Genomic DNA, 20,318 nt, shown 5'->3' on the forward strand with positions numbered 1-20,318 from the left:
ACCTTGTTGTCTTAAATGTTTTTTGAGTCTGGTTTGATTTTGTAGATTGTAACTTTAGCTCTGAACTAAGTGAGGAGTGAGTCTTAGGTAAAACTCTTCACAGCTGACATTGCTGCTATCATCTTTTCTGATTTGGAGTCGATACCAGGATACAGGAAAGGTTATTATACAACAGGAGGTTCTGCATAGGTGCCAGAATATTTGTTTGCTTTTTGATTATCAAAGTAAGTTACCATATTAGTACTAAGCAAGTCCCGGTAATCTTACAGTAGTCTGCAAAACAGAAGCCAAAGATTTACTGCAATGTATTAATATATTGATTGGTACAATAGAACATAGATTGTGAAGAGAGTAGGATGATGTTATTGTTAGATGTGTGGTATTGATGATAGCCTGAGAGACTTTCAACACTATAGGATGTTTGAATTTCCTAGCCAGTATTTATTTTTATACCAGACAGACTCTATGGTCAAGTGTAGCTAGAGCTCAGACATCTTAGGGCTGAAAAAAATGACACCACAATTAGTGGCAGCCTTCCATTTTGTTGGAGCTTGCAACATGAGTTTAAAACCAAAACACAGACTGGGACAATTCTGTGCTACACTGGTGGTAATACTACAACCTCATCTACATTTTGGTACTGTTATCAATGTAACAGGCATGGTAAAATAAATGCAGCAGTAATGAGAGGGCCATAAAGTCATAATGAGCAACTTATTTACCCTTGAGACTTAGCAGACTCCTTTGCATCCTTACCAATTATTAATTATTTAAGCTTGAAAGAACAAACCAGAATATCTCAACTTAACTGTTTACTTTTTTTTATTTGTTCATGGGACATGGTAATCACTGGCTGGGCCAGCAATTATTGCCCACTCCTAATTGTTTTGGAGAAGGTGGTGATGATCTCGCTTCTTGAATTGCTGCAGATTATCCTTCAAGTTGTTCAAGGTTGTGGGTTTGGAAAATGCTGTTGAAGGTGCATTTGAGTTACTGCAGTGCATTTTGTAGTTGGTGCATAGGCCAGCACTTTGCAGTGGTGAAGGAAGTGAACGGTTAAGGAGAAGGATATGGTGCCGATCAACTGGACTGCTTTGTCCTGAACGGTGTTGAGCTTCTTGAATGTTGTTGGAGCTGCAGACTTGCAGGCAAGTATTCTGTCACACACCTAACTTGCGCCTTGTAGATGGTGGACAGGCTTTGGGGAGTCAGATGATGAGTTATTTGGCGCAGACATCCTCGTTTCTCATTAGCTCTTGTAGAACAACAATATTTATATGGCTAATCCAATTCAGTTTCAATTATTTGTGTTTCATTTTAAGTGGATTGTTGGTGACATTTGCTTCTGCGTGAGCCAAACGTTTAGTCGTCCAGAAGTCCCAAATTTGACTTCTGAACTCATGATAATTACATTAAAATAGTTAAAAGTATCATTTGACAGACATACAATTGTTTTGAAACTAATCATCATGTTGCTTCTTTGAAAATCATTTGGAGAAAGCAGTTGTACTACATTAGTTAACATTTTTTGCATTATTCCACACTGGTGATTAATGTGTCATTCTCCAAATATAAACATGAATTATTCAAAGTATTGGTATAGACCGTAAGATGTAGAAGCAGAAGTAGGCCATTCAGCACATTGTCTGTTCTGGCATTCACAAGATAATGTCTGATACTCCACTTTCCTGCTTTTTTGTCTTAACCCTCAATTCAGTTAAAAATACGTCAGCCTTAAATATATTTAACGATCCAGTCTCGACAGCCATCTGTGGTAAAGAATTTCACAGATTCATTACCCTCTGAAATAAGAAATTCTTCCTCATCTTTGCCTTAAAGGGGTGACTCTTTATTCAGTGATTATGCCCTTGATCTTAGACACTACCGCAGGAAGAATACAATCTATCCTGTCAACTCCCCAAATAATCTTGCATGTTTCAATAAGGTCGCCTCTCATTCTCCTAAACTCCAGTAAGTACATGCCCAGCCTACTCAACCTCTCCTCATAAGGCATACCCTCCACATCCAGGACCATCTTCATTATACTGACTCCAATGCTGGTATAGCTTTCCTTAAGTAAGTGGACCAAACTGTTCACCGTATTCCAACTGTGAAATGATTATTGTTTGTATAGTTTTAGCAAGACTTACTTATTTTTATGCTCCACTTCCTTTGAAATAAAGACCAATATTCCATTTGCCTTCCCCGTTACCTGAAAATTGATGCTAGCTTGATTTATGCATGAGGACCTCCAAGCTCTGTAGCTTTCTACAGTCTTTCTCCATTTAAATAGCATTTGGCTCATCTATTCTTCCTGCCAAAGTGCATATCTTTGCATTTTCCCACATTATATTCCATCTGCCAAGATTTTGCCCACTCGCCTAACCTCTGCAGATCCTGTGTCGCCCTTGCCTTTCCACTAATTGTTACATCATCCACATATTTGGCTATTGTACATTCACTTTCCTCATTCAAGTCTAAAACACATATTGAAAATGCTTGTTGCCCCAACACTAATCACTATGGCTTTCTACTAGTTTCAGATTCCCATTCTGGAAATGCCCCTTTAATCCAAATTCATTAACCAATCCTCTATCCATGCTAATATACCAACCCCAACAGCATGGTTTCTTAACTTATTAATTACCCTAACACTCAGTGCCTTATCAAACTCCTTTTAGAAATCTAAACATATTACATTTACTCGTTCCCTGTTATCGATCCTGCTTGTTACCCTCCTCAAATAATTCTAATAAATTTGTTAGGCATGATTTCCCATTTGTGAGCTATGCTGATTTTGCTTGACCATATTAAATATTTCTATATTTTCTGCCTTTAAATCCTTTGTAAAACACATAGTTTCCCAATGATAGATATTGAATTAGCTGGCTTATAGTTGCCTGTTTTTTGTCTCTTTCTCCATTTTAAATAAAGGTGTTGTATTCACAGTTTTCCGATCCTCTGGGACTTTTCCAGAATCTAAGGACTTTTGAAGGATTTCTTCCACTAACTCTGTAGCTACACCAGTAACATCATAGGATGCATTCCATCAGGTCCAGGGGATATATAAGTCTTTAGCCCCAGTAGATACCCTACTACTGTTTCTCTAGAGATGTTTATTGTTTTCATTTCCTTTCCCCTTTTTGCCCCTTGAATATTTAGTAATTTTGGAATGCTGTTAGTGTTGCTACTATGAAGACTGATGCAAAGTAATTAAAGTCCTCCGTCATTTTCTGGTTCCCCACTATTTCCCCAGCCCATTCTCAAAGGGCCCTATGTTCAATTTGGCTTCGCTCTTTTTTATGCACTTAAAGAGGTTATTGCTGTCAGTCTTGTTATTACTTCAAGTTTACCCTCAGAGTTTAATTTCTCCCACTTAATTATTGTTTTGATCATCTTCTGTTGGTTTTTAAAACTTTCCTAATATTCTCGTGTACCACAAATCTTTGCCACATTTTATGATAGTATCCATAATGTCCTTGGTTAATTATTAGTGGTTTATCCACTATCCAAACATCCTACTTCCTCACTGGGTCATATCTTTGCTTAGAGTCATGGACTGTTTTCTTAAATGTCTGCCATTGTTCCTCAACAGCCTTGGCTTCTTAAATTCTATCCTAGTCTACATCAGCCAATCCAGCCCTCATCTCTGTGTAATTATCCTTATTTAAATTTAGCACAGTTGTTTCTGACCCAGCTTGCTCATTCTCAAACTGAATGCTAAATTCTATAACTTTATGGCCTCTTACTCGACAATCATTTATTAAACTTGCTTTATTGCATGTAACCAGATTCAAAATAACCTGATCCCTGATTGGATGTATAACATATTAATCTAGGAAACTGTCTGGAATACACTCTATGAATTCTTTTTCATGGCAGCCTTTGCCAATTTGATCTTCCCAGTCTACTTGAGGATTGAAGTCAGTCATGATTGGTGTACTGCTATTTATGTGCCATCATTTCCTCAGAGTTATTCTCTGTGCTGCAGAACAGCTACTGTTATGGGGCCTATAGAATACTCCTACCGGAGTTTTCAACCCCTCGTTATTTACAAATAACAAGATTCAGGAAAGCTCCCAGTGGATTTAAAAACTCAGTGTAACACCCATCTTCAAAATGAGAGGGAGACAAAATAAAGGTAAAGATAGATGAGTTAGCTTAGCATGAGTCATTGGAAAATTTTAGAGTCTTCTGGGAAGTATTTATCAGCAGAGCATTTATAAATACTTAACATAATCAAGGAGAGTCAACATGGCTTAATAAAGGGGTCATCATGCCTGACAAAAATTCTTTGAGAAGGTAACAAGCAGAATAGATAAAGGGAAACCAGTAAATGTAATACATTTGGATTTCCAAACTGCGTTCAATAGGTACTGCAGTTAAGGCTACTTAATAAGATAAGAGCACATGGTATTAGGGGTAGTATTTTTGCATAGATAGAGAATTACCTAACTAATGGAAGGCAGAGCGTTGGGATAAATGATATATTTTCAGGATGGCAATCTGTAATTAGTGAAGAATCATAGTGATCGGTGCTAAGGCCACAATTATATACAATATATATTAATGACTTAGATGTTGAAAATGAATGTACTATTAACAAGTGTAAGGATGACAGAAAGAGACAATAGAGGAATGTACGGATTGAGTAAGAGGGCAGAACTTGGCACATGGAATACAATGTGGGAAAGATGTGAGATTGTGCACTTTGCCATGTAGAATCAAAAAGGTGAATATTATTTAAATGGGGGAGAATGCAGAAAGCTGCAATACAGAGGAATTTGGGGGTTCCTGTGCATGAACCACAAAAGGCTAGCACCCAAGTTCAGCAGGTAATTGGGAAGGCAAATGCATTGTTGGCCTGTATTTCAAAGGGGATGGAGTATAGAAGTAGGGAGTTCTTGCTAAAAATATACAAGGCATTAGTTAGACGCCTGCTGGAAGACTGTGATCAGTTTTGTGCTCTTTATCTAAGGAAAGATGTATAGGCATTGGAGGCAGTCGAGAGAAGGTTCACTGGTTTGATTCTGGGATTATCTCATGAGTAGGTTTGGCCTGAACTCAGCAGAGTTTAGAACAGTAAAAGGTGACCTTATTGAAACATACAGGGTTTCTAGGGGGCTGCACAGGGCGGATTCTGAGAAGGTATTTCCCTTGTTGGAGAGTCTAGGACCACAGGACATAATCTCAGAGTAAGTCTTACACCTTCAAGACAGAGGTAAGGAGGAATCCTTTTCTACCAGAATGTAGTTAATCTGTGAAAATATTTATTGCAGGGGTTTGTCGAGCCTGGGTCGTTAAGTACATTCAAGGCTGAGATATCAGTTAGGGAATAAGAGTTATGGGAATAACACAGGAAAGTGGAGTTGAGGATTATCAGATCAACCATGGTCAATTGAATGGTGAGCCAACTCGATGAGTCAAATGGCTTACTTCTGCTTCTACATTTTATGGTTTTATAATAAACCGATGTCACTAACATCCAGCTGCCCGACAAAGCTGCAGGTTGGTTCTTTAGACCAATGCATCCGATTTAATTAGAAAAGGTCAGATGATATTGGTGGTTGTGGCAGAAAGCAGACCTTTAAACACAGGTTAAATTGAACAGCTGTGGACAACTTTACAAGTTCTGTTGGTGATACAGTAGTTCCCATTAATCCATTTCAGTTTCTTAATAATTTAGATCAAAGCAGCCCAAAAGGTCACTGAAACTGTGTTATACCAATACCACATAGAAGAATGTTTACACGAGGGAGACGCATTCCTTGGAATGTAGTGTGTTTCATGGTACAGTTCTTTGATCTTTATCTATAAATGTTCTTACAAATGTCTTGTAATTTAAGTATGGCCATTTATTGCAGCAATTAAATCTATTCAAATGCATCATATTATCAGCAGCTTTGCTGGGTGTATAGATGTTTTTTAAAACGTGGTAAGCGGAGTCATTTGTGAAACAATTTGCTCAGCTTCATTTATTTCCCACAAAAGGGAGGCAGCCTTGTTTCATGATTTGAACAATTTTAATTTAAATCTCACCAAACAGTATAATGGTCTTGAGGTTTGCTTAGTCGGACAGTTTCCTTTATCACACACAGATGGCAAACAATCTGTTACTAACTTGAAGTAGTCTTGAAACAGTGCGACTGGGAAGATATTAAACCAGTCAAGTCTTATCTTCATTGATATGCTGTAAATTCCTTGCTTTCAGTTTAGTTTTCAGGTTTACCAAAAGTCAATACATTAGTAGCCAATTTGCTGGCATTTAAATGAAAGTTTCTCTAAGGTGGGCAAAGTCCATCGGCTTGCATTTGTTTGGATTTTAACTCCACAGGCATTGCACAGTCACCATACTAATGTTTAAATTGACTGTGGTTTCCCCCTTGTCCCATTTCAAGTGACATTTGGCATTGTAAGTATTTCCTTCTGTTCTGACACAATGGAGAAGTTTTATAATTCAAAGTACTGCCTGAAAACCAACTAGATTTAAAAAAAAGTATGAATGTCAGACATTTGAAAGAAAAACAAAACTTTAGAAATGGTCATGATGTGGAGGTTGGACTGGGGTGGACAAGGCCAGAAATCATACACAACACCAGGTTATAGTCCATCAGGTTTATTTGAAAACACAAGCTTTCAGAACTTCTTCTTCAGGTATCAGTGAGACAGGTAGTATCAAACACAGAATTTATAAGTTAAAGATCAAAGGGTCACACCACTGATGAGGATGTATTAAACAAACCTAAGATATTGTTAAATCTTTAATCAGTTAGAAGGTTTTAATTGATTAAAACGTATATGTAAATCCCTGAATTCCTTTCAAGTCACTGTCCCGAGAGAACTAAAGGTTTTATCAGTGTAAAGAAGAGGTGAAATTATAGGTCAGACAATGCAAGTTAGGTGTGAGGCCTTGTCTAGAAGCTGTGTTTTGGTTTTGAGTCAGACTAGTTTTATTTCTAAAGTAGGAATTTGTAAAACACCACTTTGACTCTAAAGGGGGTGCTTTTTGAACAAAATGGAATGTATCTCCCAATACAAATTCACCCCATCGATTTACATGTGTGTGTGTGTGTGTGTATGTGTGTGTGTGTGTGTGTGAGAGAGAGAGAGACGGGGAGTCTGTGTGTGAGAGAGGGGGAGTCTGTGTGTGTGAGGGAGAGAGAGAGTATGTGTGTGTGAGGGAGAGGGAGTGTGTGTGTGTGAGAGAGAGTGTGTGTGTATAAGAGAGGATCTGTGTGAGAGTGTGTGTGTGTGTGTTTGTGTGAGTGAGTGAGTGCGTATGTATGTATGTGTGAGAGTATATGGTGTGGTGGGGTCACCTGCAGTGCAACATGAACCCAAGATCAGATCTGAATTACTATCTAAAAGTCAAGCTATTTTTTCTGTTGTGCAACATCTTGTGATTTCTCTGGCATGCTGCAACATCCTGATCCCCGCACTGGTAACAAAACCCTCACTGCTCTACTGTCAGATCACTGTAATCATCAACAAACTAATGGCTGTTTACTACATTCCCATAACCCTCATAATTGCTGTTAAACTCTACAATACAAACACAACATGTAACTTGTCCAGCAATCCCAAATTCAGAGCTCACTGTTGTTTCATTGCAGGCTGCAAGGTTGGACACATGGTAGCAACAGTCAGTGGTGAAAAACAAAATTTGGTGAAATCGGGCCTATCTTTTCATCAGTGGGAAAGAAGATAAATATCTTACATTTGAATCAATCATCTTTATAAATATGGGCAAGAAACATTGCATTGCTCACTGTAAATAAGATATAGGCTTAACATTCCAATGTTGATCTCCCCAAGCACTGATGATGCCTCAAGGTTACAAGATTATTACAGGTGTCCTTGTTTCAGAAGACAAAGCTCTATTTTGACAAGGATGAAGAATTTGGTAAAACTGCTTTAAAAAAAGGAAATGACTTTATAAATAAAGCATAGGAGAGGATTTTAAAATCCACCCACTTTCGCAGCAGCTCACCATCACCTTCTCCCAGGCAATTAGACATGGGCAATAAATGCTGCTGTAGCCACCAGTGCCAACATCCTATTAATGAATAATAAAACAAACTGAACCATAAGAATACAAATGCAAAGCAAATCATTTGCATTAGCAAAACATACTAAATGTTCGTAAAAGACTGATTAGTGCCCAATTTTGTCCAAGATTTTGAGTGTCCAAATTTGGGTACTACAAATTTAGGAAGATTATCAAAGCCATTAAGAATGAGTAGAAGAGAGGTACATGAGAATTAATAAGGATGTATGGCAGAGAAGGATTCCAAAAGACATCCAGGCTATTTGTTGACCACTTTGCCCTAGCCTTAGAATGCTTCAGCCTTACAATATGTCTGAAAACAAATGAGATCTCTCAAAAACCTTTGGAAGTTATGTTTTGCAATGTTTCTAATGCTTCCTCAGTGACATGTTTCTTGCAGGTAGGAATATATTGCAGGAGGAATAGGCTGTACAAATGGTTGAGGCTGCTATGCCATTCAATAAGATCATATCTGAACTGTATCACCTCTAAGTTCCCACCCCATCCACCTGATGTGAATAGCCATACTCTACAGCCAGCTGAGTACAGGAACCTGCATCACAGGATGTCCCAAACTCAGATACAAAGATACTGCACAAGGCAATCTCAGAGTCAGGATTCTGAAGCATAATTATAATCATCAATTTTGTTTCTCTCTGCATTGATGCTGTTAGTCCTGCTGAGTTTCTCCAGAACTTTGTCTTTTATTTTGGAGTCTGTAAATTGTGCCCCACTAGATGGGGAAGAAATAACCGTGGACTGATCCAAATAGGGAAGTCTGTGTTATTAACACAGTGTGAACAACTGAGATGGGAGTCAGATCCCTGCAGGACAAGTAAACATACCATGAAGAAACCCCTCCAACAGTCACTTCTTTCGTAATATTTGCAATTATGTGCAACATATGAGATGACATCAACTATACGGTGAACAGTTGATCTCCTGAAAACTTATCCATCAAAGCAATGGGAGAATCTATCACCAATATAGCACAGAAATGGGTCATCCAACCTAACCAGTCTGTCTGGCCATTTATACTTCACTCAAGCCTTTTTCCATATTTTTTCATCTAGAGAGTCTAGAACTATAGGTCATATTCTCAACGTAAGGGATTAGCCATTTAAGACTAAAGTGAGGAGAAATTTCTTCATTTAGAGTTTTATGAAGCATTGGAGCTCTTTAACATAGAGAGCTGCGGCTGGGCAGTGAATAATGATATGTAAGATTGAGACTGAAAGAATTCAAGCATTTAGGAAATCAAAGGATATTGGGATAGGATGGGAATGCACAGGTGTTGATATAGGCAGTTCAGACAAGATGCGATTGAATGGTACTGCAGGCCCAATAGCTTATACAGTTTATTTCTGCTCATATTTCTTCTCTCTTGCAAGAAACATATCACTAAGTAAATATTGCAGACAATGAGAAACAAAAATTCCAAAGGTTTTCAAGAATGCCTATGATCATGGAGCTTCCCTTGTTTGTAATTAAAACCAGTGAACACAGAAACATGAAACCTATTGCAAATGCCAACAAATTTAGCTTTCTATTCATTTATATGTTTTTGTCGTAAGTCTGATAAATAATGAAGCTTATAGGAGAGGTGGGCAGGATTACGTAAACTGAAGAATAATAAGAATGATAATATTAAAAAACAAGCAATTGCATGGTGGAAAGACAAGCAGTCTCAATTCCTTTAGCACCAGTTGCATTTTTCTGCCTTCCTAATAGACAGAAAGCAGCCCAACTTAATAATAACTTACAAATAATAAAAAAAACTAATAATAATGAACGCTGATTTATACTTCTCAAAGCATAAGTGTGCAATCATGGAATGCTGTAAGTAAAACAACAAATAATGTTCCTTCATAACATTTAATGTATTTAGTCACTGTAGATCAGTGAGCCTGATGATACATTTGGCATCAAATGACAATGTCCATTTTATTATAAAACACATCCTCTGATTCACTTTGAGTAATGTCACTGGGAGATCCACTACTGTGGAAAGTTACGACTTGTTCAATGTCAGTCCTTAAAAAAAGCAAATCTTAAACCATAAGGTACACACCGAGATGTGTTTTCTGGTGTGCTGGTGACTTAAAATGGGGCCGAGTCATATTCAGGACAACTTGAGTATTGCAGTCACACTCGCAGTTGAGTTTTCATTTAAAAGTGAAAGTATCACTAATCTATAACACGTACATAAATAGTTGATTTATTAATTTGGAAACTTTTAAAACTCACAAGTAGACTTGTTAAAAATATAGTAATGTTTTCTTTCCGAGAACAACAAAATCTAGGTCTCTTTCAGTGCACTTCATATTTCTATCAATAGAACTTGATCTTGGTTTTCAGGATATGCAACTTAGTCATCACAACTAAAAATGAATTTGGTTGTAAACAGTTATTAACCTCAAACTAGGAGATGAATAGATGTCTTAGAAGTGATAACTTAGGGGCCGAGTTATCTTCTTTAATTGCTGACAATGATTTGGTTGAGAATTAAATAATCTATGCATATATTTCTCAAAGAAGAGTTTGCTTTTTTACTTTGAATGTTAGCTCAGTGTGTAGCCTAATCAAATGAAGGACAAATAGCTTCAGGATGAGCATGCTTAATGAGTACTGACATTGTACAGCCTTGGCACAGCTACAACTCACTGCAGTGCGACGAAAGGTAAATTAGCTGACAGTGTTGTGGCTAAGGAGCTGGCACATGACCAGTCTGAATGGGAAAACTGGATTTGTGAGACAGCGTGGAATTGAAATTAATTTAAATTTGCTCAAAGTCAGCTTTGAGCTCAGTCTCAATATTGTTGGTTTTAATCTCCTCGATGTTTTTATTCCACATCAAGCCAGTACTAATTTTCAAAGTGTTCAATTTGCTTTTTTGTTTCAGAAACATTAATGCAGGTTACCGCTCTTGAAAACACAATTACCATTTTGCCAGGGTGACCATATAAAAAGCAACACGGATATAACTTTTCATATGTCAGGACCAGCTCTATTTTGCAGACCCCAGCAGTAATGAAACTTGGCATGCAATACAAGAATCTGAAACAATATTGTGCCTTTCATTATTTTGGAAGGTCCCAGCGATTTTTTCATTCACTCATGGAATGTGGGTGTTGCTGGCTGTCCAGCATTTATTGCCCATCCCTAGTTGCCCTTGAGAAGGTGGTGGTGGGCTGCCTTTTTGAATTGCTGCCATCCCTGTACTGTAGATGCCCCCACAATGCTGTTAGGGGGGTAATTCCAGGATTTTGACCCAGTGATAGTGAAGGAATGGCGATATATTTCCAAGTCAGGATGGTGAGTGGCTTGTGGGGGAGCTTGAAGGTTTTGGGTTCCGATGTAGCTACTTCTTTTTTTCATTTGTGGGACATGGGCATCGCTGGCTGGCCAGTATTTCTTGCCCCTCCCTAGTTGCCTTTGAGAAGGTGGTGGTGAGCTGCATTCTTGAATCACTGCAGTCCTCCTGCTGTAGGTTGACCCACAATGCCATTAGGGAGGGAATTCCAGGATTTTGACCCAGTGACAGTGAAGGAATGGCAATATAATTCCAAGCCAGGATGGTGAGTGGCTTGAGGGGGAACTTGAAGGTGGTAATGTTCCCATATGTCTGCTGCCCTTGTCCTTCTAGATAGATGTGATTGTGGGTTTGGAAGGTGCTGTCTGAGGATCTTTGGTGAATTGCTGCAGTGCATCTTGTAGATAGTACACACTTCTGCAACTGAGCGTCAGTGGTGGAGGGCGTGTGTGCTTATGGATGTAGTGCCAATCAAGCGGGCTGCTTTGTTTTGGATGCTGTTGAGCTTCTTGAGTGTTGTTGGGGCTACACTCACCCAGGTGGGCAGTATTCCATCACACCCCTGACTTGTGCATTGCAGATGGTGGACAGGCTTTGAGGAGTCAGGAGGTGAGTTATTCGCTGCAGTATTCCCAGCTTCTGACCGTCTCTTGTAGCCACTGTGTTTATGTGGTGAGTCCAGTTGAGTTTCTGGTAAATGATAACCCCCAAGATGTTGATAGTGGTTACATTATCTTTTATTGGTGATGGTCATAGCCTGACATTTGTGTGGCACACATGCTACTTGCCACTTGTCAGCCCAAGCCTGGATATTGCCCAGACCTTGTTGCATTTGAATATGGACTGCTTCAGTATCTGAGGAGTCGTGAATGGTGCTGAACATCGTGCAATCATCAGTGAACATCCCCACTTCTGACCTTATGATGGAGGGAAGGTTGTTGATGAAGCAGCTAAGATGGTTGGGTCTAGGACACCAACCTGAGGAATTCCTGCAGAGACGTTCTGGAGCTGAGATGACTGACCACCAGGAACCATTGCCATCTTCCTATGTGTCAGAAATGACTCCAACCACTGGAGAGCTTGCCCCTATTACCTGTGATTCCAGTTTTGCTTGGGCTCCGTGATGCCACACTCGGTGGAATGTAGCCTTGATACCAAGGGCTGTCACTCTCACCTCACCTCTGGAATTCAGCTGTTTTGTCTATGTTTGAATCAAGGCTGTAATGAAGTCAGGAGCTGAGTGGCCCGGGTGGAACCCAAGTAAGCATCACTGCCTTGTTCCTTCTACGTGGAAGTGGCCATGTGTTTGGAAGGTGCTGGCTAAGGATCTTTGGTGAATTTCTGCAGTGCAATTTTTAAATTTATCCATTAACTAGATGTGGACATTGCTGGCCAGGCCATTATTTATTGCCCATCCCTAATTGCCAGTTGATAGTCAAGCACATTGCCGGGTAAAGCAAACAGATTTCCTCCTCTGAAGGACATGAGTGAACCAGATGGGTTTTTCCAACAATCAGCAATGGTTTCATGGTCATTAGATTCTTAATCCAAGATTTTTTAATTAAATTCAAATTCCACCATCTGCCATGGTGGGATTTAAACCTGGATCCCCAGAACGTTACCTGGGTCTCTGGATTTTTTTGTTGTGATAATTGGTGGAGGGTTGTTTTTCATACTGGAGGCCTGTGACCAGTGGTGTTCCACAGGGATTGGTACTGGGTCCACTTCCATCATTTATACAAATGATTTAGATGAGAATATAGAAGACATGGTTAGTAAGTTTGTGGATGACACCAAAATTGGTGGTATAGTAGACAGTGAAGAAGGTTATCTAAGATTACAAAGAGATCTTGATCAATTGGGTCAATGGGCTGAAGAGTAGCAAATGGAGTTTAATTTGGATAAATGTGAGGTATTACATTTTGGTAAAACAAACAAGGGGAGGACTTACACAATTAAAAGTATGGCCTTGGGTAGTGTTGTAGAACAGAGAGACCTACGGATTTAGGTACATAATTCTTTGAAATTTGCATCACATATAAATAGTGCAGTTAAGAAGCTGTTTAGCATGCTTGCCTTCATTGTTCAGATCTTTGAGTATAGGAGTAAGGATGTTATGTTGAGGTTGTACAGACATTGGTCAGGCATTTTCTGGAGTACTGTGTCCAGTTCTGGTCACCCTGTTATAGTAAGGATATTATTAAGCAGGAGAGGGTTCAGAAGAGATTTACCAGATGTTGCTCGGAACAGAGGGTTTAAGTTATAAGGAGAGGCTGAGAAGGCTGGGCTTTTTCAGTGAAGCATAGGAGGTTGAGAAATAACCTTATAAAGGTTTATAAAATCATGAGGGGTATTGATAAGGTGAATAGTAGGTGTTTTTCTCCGCCTGGGGTGGGGAATTTCAAGACTGGGCGCATATTTTTAAGTTGAGAGGAGAAAGGCTTAAAAAAGACATGATGGGCAACTTTTTTTTTTACACAGAGTGGTTCATTTGTGGAATGAACTTCCAGAAAAAGTGGTGGTTGTGGGTACAGTTACAATATTTAAAAGACATTTAGATAAGTGCATGAATAAGAAATTTTTGGAGGGAAATGGGCAAGTGGTACTAGTTTAGTTTGGAATTATGGTTGGCATGGACTAGTTGGATCAAAGAGTCGGTTTCTGTGTTGTATGACTCTATGACTTTAATAGCACTAGGCCATCGTCTCCCCTCTTGTGGATAGTACACACTGCTGCTACTGAGTGTTGTTGGTGGAGGGAGTGGAGGTGTTTTTGGTTGCAGTGACAATTAAGTCCTGGATGGCGTCAAGCTTCTGGAGTGTTGTTAGAGCTGCACTCATCTAGACAATTGGGGTGTGGTCCATCACACTCCTGAGCTGTGCCTTGTAGATGGTGGGCATGCTTTGGAGAATCAGGAGGTGAGTTACTCGCCGCAATATTCCTAGCCTCTGATCTGCTCTTGTAGACACTGTGTTTCTGTGGCAAGACCAGTTGAGTTGCTGGCCAATGGTAACCCCCAGGATGTTGATGGTAGGGGATTTAGTGATGGTAACACCACTGAATGTCAATAGGTGGTGGTTAAATTATCTCTTATTGGAGATGGTCATTGACTGGCATTTGTGTGGCCTGAATGTTACTTGCCACTCAAAACATTGACTCTGTTTTTCTCTCTACTGATGTTGCCAGACCTGCTGAGATTCTTGAGCACTTCAGATTTCCAGCATCTGCAGTTGTTTTTATTATACTATTTAAATGTATTCAGGAACGTAACTGGCCAGCATCAGGCCAATGATTCAGGCCGTGAGAGGACAGAAATCCAACACCAAGTACTGCCAGCCAATCTAGATACAGGACAAGAAGGAACATTATCAAAGAGTCGCCCTTTTTAGGCAGAGACGAGGAGGATTTCATATCTCAAAGGGTAGTGAATTTGTGGAATTCTTTACTACTGGGGGCTGTGAGGTTGGGTCATTAAGTATTTTTAAAGCTGAGGTAGACAGATTTTTAATCAGTATATGAAACAAGCATTATAGGGAAAAGGTAGGAAAGTAAAGTTGAAAGTTATCAGACCAGCCATGATCTCATTGAATGGCCTTCTTCTGCTCCTACATTTAAGTTCTGAGGATGTTATGTATATTATAAACATTATCTTGCCTTGCTACCTCCTATCATTTACGTATATAGGTGCCTCTGCCCTGCACCCCCTCTAGAATTGTACCCTTGATTGGAGGTGCTCATTATGTACCATTTACCATTTATCAAACCTAGCCTGAATGCTGGCCAGGTCTTGCCACACATGAATACAAACTGTTTCAGTATCTGAGGAGTCATGAATGTGATCATCAGCAGACATCCCCACCTTTGACTTTATGACGGAGACAAGATCATCGGTGCCTTTTAAGGATGTCCTGAAGCTGAGATGATGAACGTCCAACAACCACAGCCATCTTCTTTCCTGCTACGTACGACTGTAACCAGTGGAGAATTTTCCCCCCTATTCCCATGGACTCCAGTTTTGCAAGGGTGCCTTTGTTATGCATTGGTCAAATGCATGAATGTCAAGGGTAGTTGGTCGTGCCTCCTTTCTTCAGCTCAGCTTGTTTGTCCACTTTTGGACCAAAGCTGCAATGAGGTCAGAAGGCAAGCAGCATAACAGAATGCAAACTGTGCTGTCCTGCCTTTTAATGCCATATGTTTCTATTAATTGTTTTCAGATGATGGCATGTTTAATGTAGGATATGTTTTAAAGCCAAAAACAGAAATTTTAAATCAGATTAATGCAGAATTTGGATTGAATTTAGTTTTAATAGTTAGAAAGTTATGCACGGACACAATGACCTTGCTGTAAACTCAGATTTTTGCTTGTCACATCAAGTTCTGAACAGGGTGTCTTAGATCTGTGTAAATTCTCCTGTGCATTTTCTCCTTCCAGTTTTCTGCTGTTATATTGAAAATGTATGCTGTGCAAAGCAAAAGCATGTTTCAAGTCATGTAAGATTTCATTTGGAATTAAGTATAGGGAAAACTAAAGTGATAATAAATGGGATTTTTTTCTGCAGATTTTGGTTCTGACATGTGAAGGTATATTTGGCAACAGATTAAACAACAACTTTTTAAAAAAATCTGGAAGTTCCAAAACCTAGCTAACCACATACCTTTGAGTTCAGTTTCCATTTGATGTCAACCACCTTTGTAAATCCTAAAAGTGATCAAGTGTGCTTGCCTTCCACTGTTCCACTTAATATACAGATTATAATACAATGATGGAAAGTAACATCCCTTACAAATTGTCCTGAATCACATTTTGTAGTTTACGCAGGTTACAGCTTGGACAGAGGAGGAGGAGGGAGCTGAATTGAGGGACTATTTATGTAATGGAAATTTTGGCTATATTCCTGATTATTGAAGCCAATCATTTTGGATGATTGTTAGTTACAAATAATGAACATCTCATGTTATTCAGATTTTCAATCTACTAAAAGCCTGTTGTTGAACCACAAACCATAACCCAGCACTATAAAATATTCCCAAAAGGATTGGAAACAATTATATCTTACATTGAATGGTTTTACTGAACTGTATTTGTCTATATAATAAGAGGCACCAGACTTCAAAGTAAATGAATTGTATGTAAAATGGTGAGATATTTGAGGAATATATTAAGACACTAAGTACAGACATCTTTTTAGTTTTTACATTGAATTATTACAGAAATCAATGTACCACAAAATGATTAATTTAACTTGCATATGTATCGAGCATATAATAAAAAAAATGCAAATTTTCTGCTTAGGCAGGAGCTTGAGGCAAGGACAAGGGAGGGACTTATTTAAGAAATAGCTAAATGCTGGGAAGACATGCGGGTTTGTGTTCTTGTTTCAGATCTCCAGCATCCACATTTCTTTGGCTTATTTTATATGACAGTTTGTGTTCCAGGGGAAAAACATTCCATTAGGATAAAAATTTATCTTGATGACTGGTAGTAGAACCATTAATATTCTTTACAACAACACTTAGTACTATTTGTGGTGTCAGCCATTTGCTGTTGGTACCTTTGCTTCTGAGCCTCTATAATTATACCCCACTGCAAGGCATGAGTACAAATTGAAGGTTGATACACCAGCACAGGACTGAGGGATTGTCTTTCAAATGAAACATTAAACTGAGGCCACATTAGCCTCCTTCAGTGGATGTAAAAGGCAGAGAAGAGGAGCAGAGTAGTAGTTATCCCTGGTGTGCTGGCCAATATTCGTGTCTCAGTCAAATTCATGAAAAACAGCTTATCTGGACACTATCGCATTGCTTCATGTAGGGGTTCATGGTGCACATGCCCCCTGTGCTACAGCAGTGACTCTGTACTTTAAGTAGTACTTTTTGGCTGAAAAAAAAACTTTGCAACATCATTGGCCGTAAAAAACACTATACAAGTGAAAGTCCTTTTTCTAATTTTCTATAATAATACTTTAGCAGTTGACAGTCTGAAACGGTGCAGGAACTTGCACAGGTCATGTACACAGGCTGACACATGCTTTGTAGAAGGTTAGCCGTTATTCATTATTTTTAATTAATTTAAATTACGAAACCACTGTTGAGCTTGTGAACTATCCATTTCTATTCGTTAGATTGCTAACCAACAAAATGTTGTGTTTCCACAGCTACAAGAGATTAATGACAGATTGGTGAGGTCATGCAAAGTGGATATTGATAAACTCTTTTCTGAAATTGATCAGTCAGTAGCTACAAACAGAAGAGTGCTGCAGCAATTGGAGAGGCAACATGTTCACATTATATCAGAAGAAGAGTGGGAACAAATACAACTTAAGGTTAGTACTAAGAAGTCTCATTTCCAATCAGATTAGGGTGCAGTTTAATAATTTGAGAGTACATCGCCAACAATTTAATGTAAAATGATATTTTAATATTGTCCATGCCCAAAGACATAAAGGGTGTTTCAGGGGCAAAAAAAAAGGCAGACAACTATTATGCTAGGTTTTAACCATCTGCAGTACCCAGGGATTTTGTGAGAATCCTGAGATCATGCGAAGTAACAAATGTACATGACTTCTGTACATATACCCAAACTGATGAGAATGTCAGGTCACTGGGGCTACTGTTTCACTGCACAGGTTTGACTTCCTTCTGATTAACGGTCACAAACTTGAAATGTTAACTCTTGTGTCTCTATGCTATCAGATTTGCTAATTGCTCCCTGCATTTTCTGCCTTTATTCCAGATTTGCAGAATCCACAATATTCTGCTTTTAAGTAATTTGTTGATCTATTCCTAAACAGACTTGCTGCTGAATGCATCCTAAAGTCAATGAAGAAAAATGCTGAATTGTTTCATTTTGTATCTCATCACACTAAGGCACTGATATTGAGTTGATCGATCTCTGGTTAGACCCCAGGAAGCTGGAATATTGTGTCCAATTCAATACAGTAGGAAGGATATCGAGGCTTAGAGAGGGCACAGGAGAATCACTAGAATGGTACCAGGGATTCTGACAAGAGCAGACTGGATTACTACATGATAAGGAAGAATATGCATAAATCTCATGGATAAATCACAAAAAGCTAGCATATTAATGCAGTGGGTAATCGAGAAGGCAAATAGATTGGTTGCCTTTAATTCAAATAGAATGATTAAAAAAATGGAAATCTTGCTAAAACTATCCAAGGCACTAACAAGACCACCTAGAATAGTGTGAATCATTTTGTTCCCCTAATCCAAGAAAAGATAAGGCCTTAAGAAATAGGAACAGGAGTAGGCCATTCAGCCCATTGAACCTGCTCTGTCATTCAATAGGATCATGGCTGATCTAACATTCCTCACATCCACTTTCCTTCTCTTTCCCTGTAACCCTTGATTCCCCTGTAAATCAATGATCTATCTCAGTCTTACATGTACACAAGGACTCTGCTCCATAGCTCTTTGTGACAAGTAGTTCAAAGGCACTCAACCCACTGAGAGAAGAAATTCCTCCTCATCTCAGTCTTAAATTGGACAATGGGGGAGATAGTCAAGAGGTCAGTGGGCAGTCAACTGACCAGAGGAGTTGTCTTTTGGATCGTTTATTTACTCGTGCATTAGTTAGGAATTATCTGTCTATCATTCCTGGGTTCCTATCCAGTTAAGTAAATCAGAATTCTGCAGATTTTTGGTTGATATTCAAAGCAGAGTCTTAATTTCAAGGCCTAGGCTATTTTAAAACCACAAACCCTGCTACTTGAAGATAGAGCAAATAGATTTACTGGAAATTCCTCTCCTCGTCATGTTGTTATGGCTTTCACCCTTTGCTGTCTTGTTAAACATACATTCTTTTGACTTTTCTCAGGCAATACTCAGGGAGGTATTCGATTGTCCAATTTGCATCACTCCACTGGATCATTTTAGAAGTACAACATGCCATGCGGCTGCTGACGGAAGAGAGAATTGTGGTCCGTCTGGGCGGCAAACAGTGCTGTTGTCCTGCTCTCACACCTTCCACTACACTTGCTTGAAAGCCTTTGAGGACTTTTCTGAGGGAGAGACACATACTTGCCCATTATGCAGATCAACCTATGAAAAGAAGATTTTATGAAAATTAAAATATAAAGCTTTTTTTCTTGCAATTCAAAACAAATACCTCCACAAATATCTTAGATTATTTAACATTTGAATAAAAGCCTCCTCATGGTCTGCTTTATCGTCTTACATGTGGCAGAATGGTGTTTATGCAGCCCATGTGTGCATTGTGTGCTAGAGTCAGGAGCCATGTGGTCAAAGGACAGCCCTTACCACCCAGCAGTCACCCTATGTCTTGCTGTAGTGATGCAAATGTAGATAAAATAACAGACTATTGCAGGATTAAGGAATTATACCCTCTTACAGGGATATTGGATATTGACCTGCTTGCTATTAACCCTGTAACCTTATACAATACTAAATCTAAAACATGCTGCTCTAAGAAAATCTCTTGAAAGCATTCTATAAACTCGTCAACTAGACTACTACTGCCAGATTGTTTCTTCCAGTTTACACGTAGACTAAAGTCCCACATGATTTGTCCCTTTATAAAAAGCACCCGATATTTCTTGTTGTATACTTAACCCCACATTGTGGTTAATGTTATGGGGCCAGTAGACCACTCTCACTAGTGACTTCTGCCACCTGCTTCTCATTTCCACCCAAACCAATTCCACAACTAATTGTTTGAACCAAAGTAATCTCAACTATTGTGCAAGTGCCACCCTAGATTAATAGTGCCACCCCTCTACTTTTACCTAGCCTCCAGTTTTTTCTTGAATGCCATATATACAATTAATTAATAAATCTGGAATAAAAAGCTAAATCTCAGCACCAATGATCATAAAATTAATGTATTTTGTTAAATCCCATCTTGTTCACTACCTAACATGGTGTGCTAAGGCATTCAAGGCTATGGGTCAAGTGTTGGAAAATGGGATTAGAATGATTGGG

At 38.9% G+C, this 20,318-nt stretch overlaps 1 protein-coding gene across 1 annotated transcript in view; it reads left to right on the forward strand.

Moving 5' to 3' along the window:
• The window catches only part of rnf32 (ring finger protein 32), a 45,291-nt gene extending 25,763 nt beyond the window's left edge, over positions 1–19,528 (forward strand). The window contains exons 5-6 of the mRNA XM_048606059.1: positions 17,516–17,683; positions 19,195–19,528. Coding sequence (XP_048462016.1) covers positions 17,516–17,683; positions 19,195–19,440 — 414 coding nt within the window. The 3' untranslated portion in view covers positions 19,441–19,528. The remainder of the gene's footprint in view (positions 1–17,515; positions 17,684–19,194) is intronic.
• Positions 19,529–20,318: the final 790 nt, after the last annotated feature.

The sequence above is a fragment of the Rhincodon typus genome, chromosome 2 (assembly GCF_021869965.1).
Source record: "Rhincodon typus isolate 14 chromosome 2, sRhiTyp1.1, whole genome shotgun sequence".
In the NCBI taxonomy this organism is placed as follows: domain Eukaryota; kingdom Metazoa; phylum Chordata; class Chondrichthyes; order Orectolobiformes; family Rhincodontidae; genus Rhincodon; species Rhincodon typus.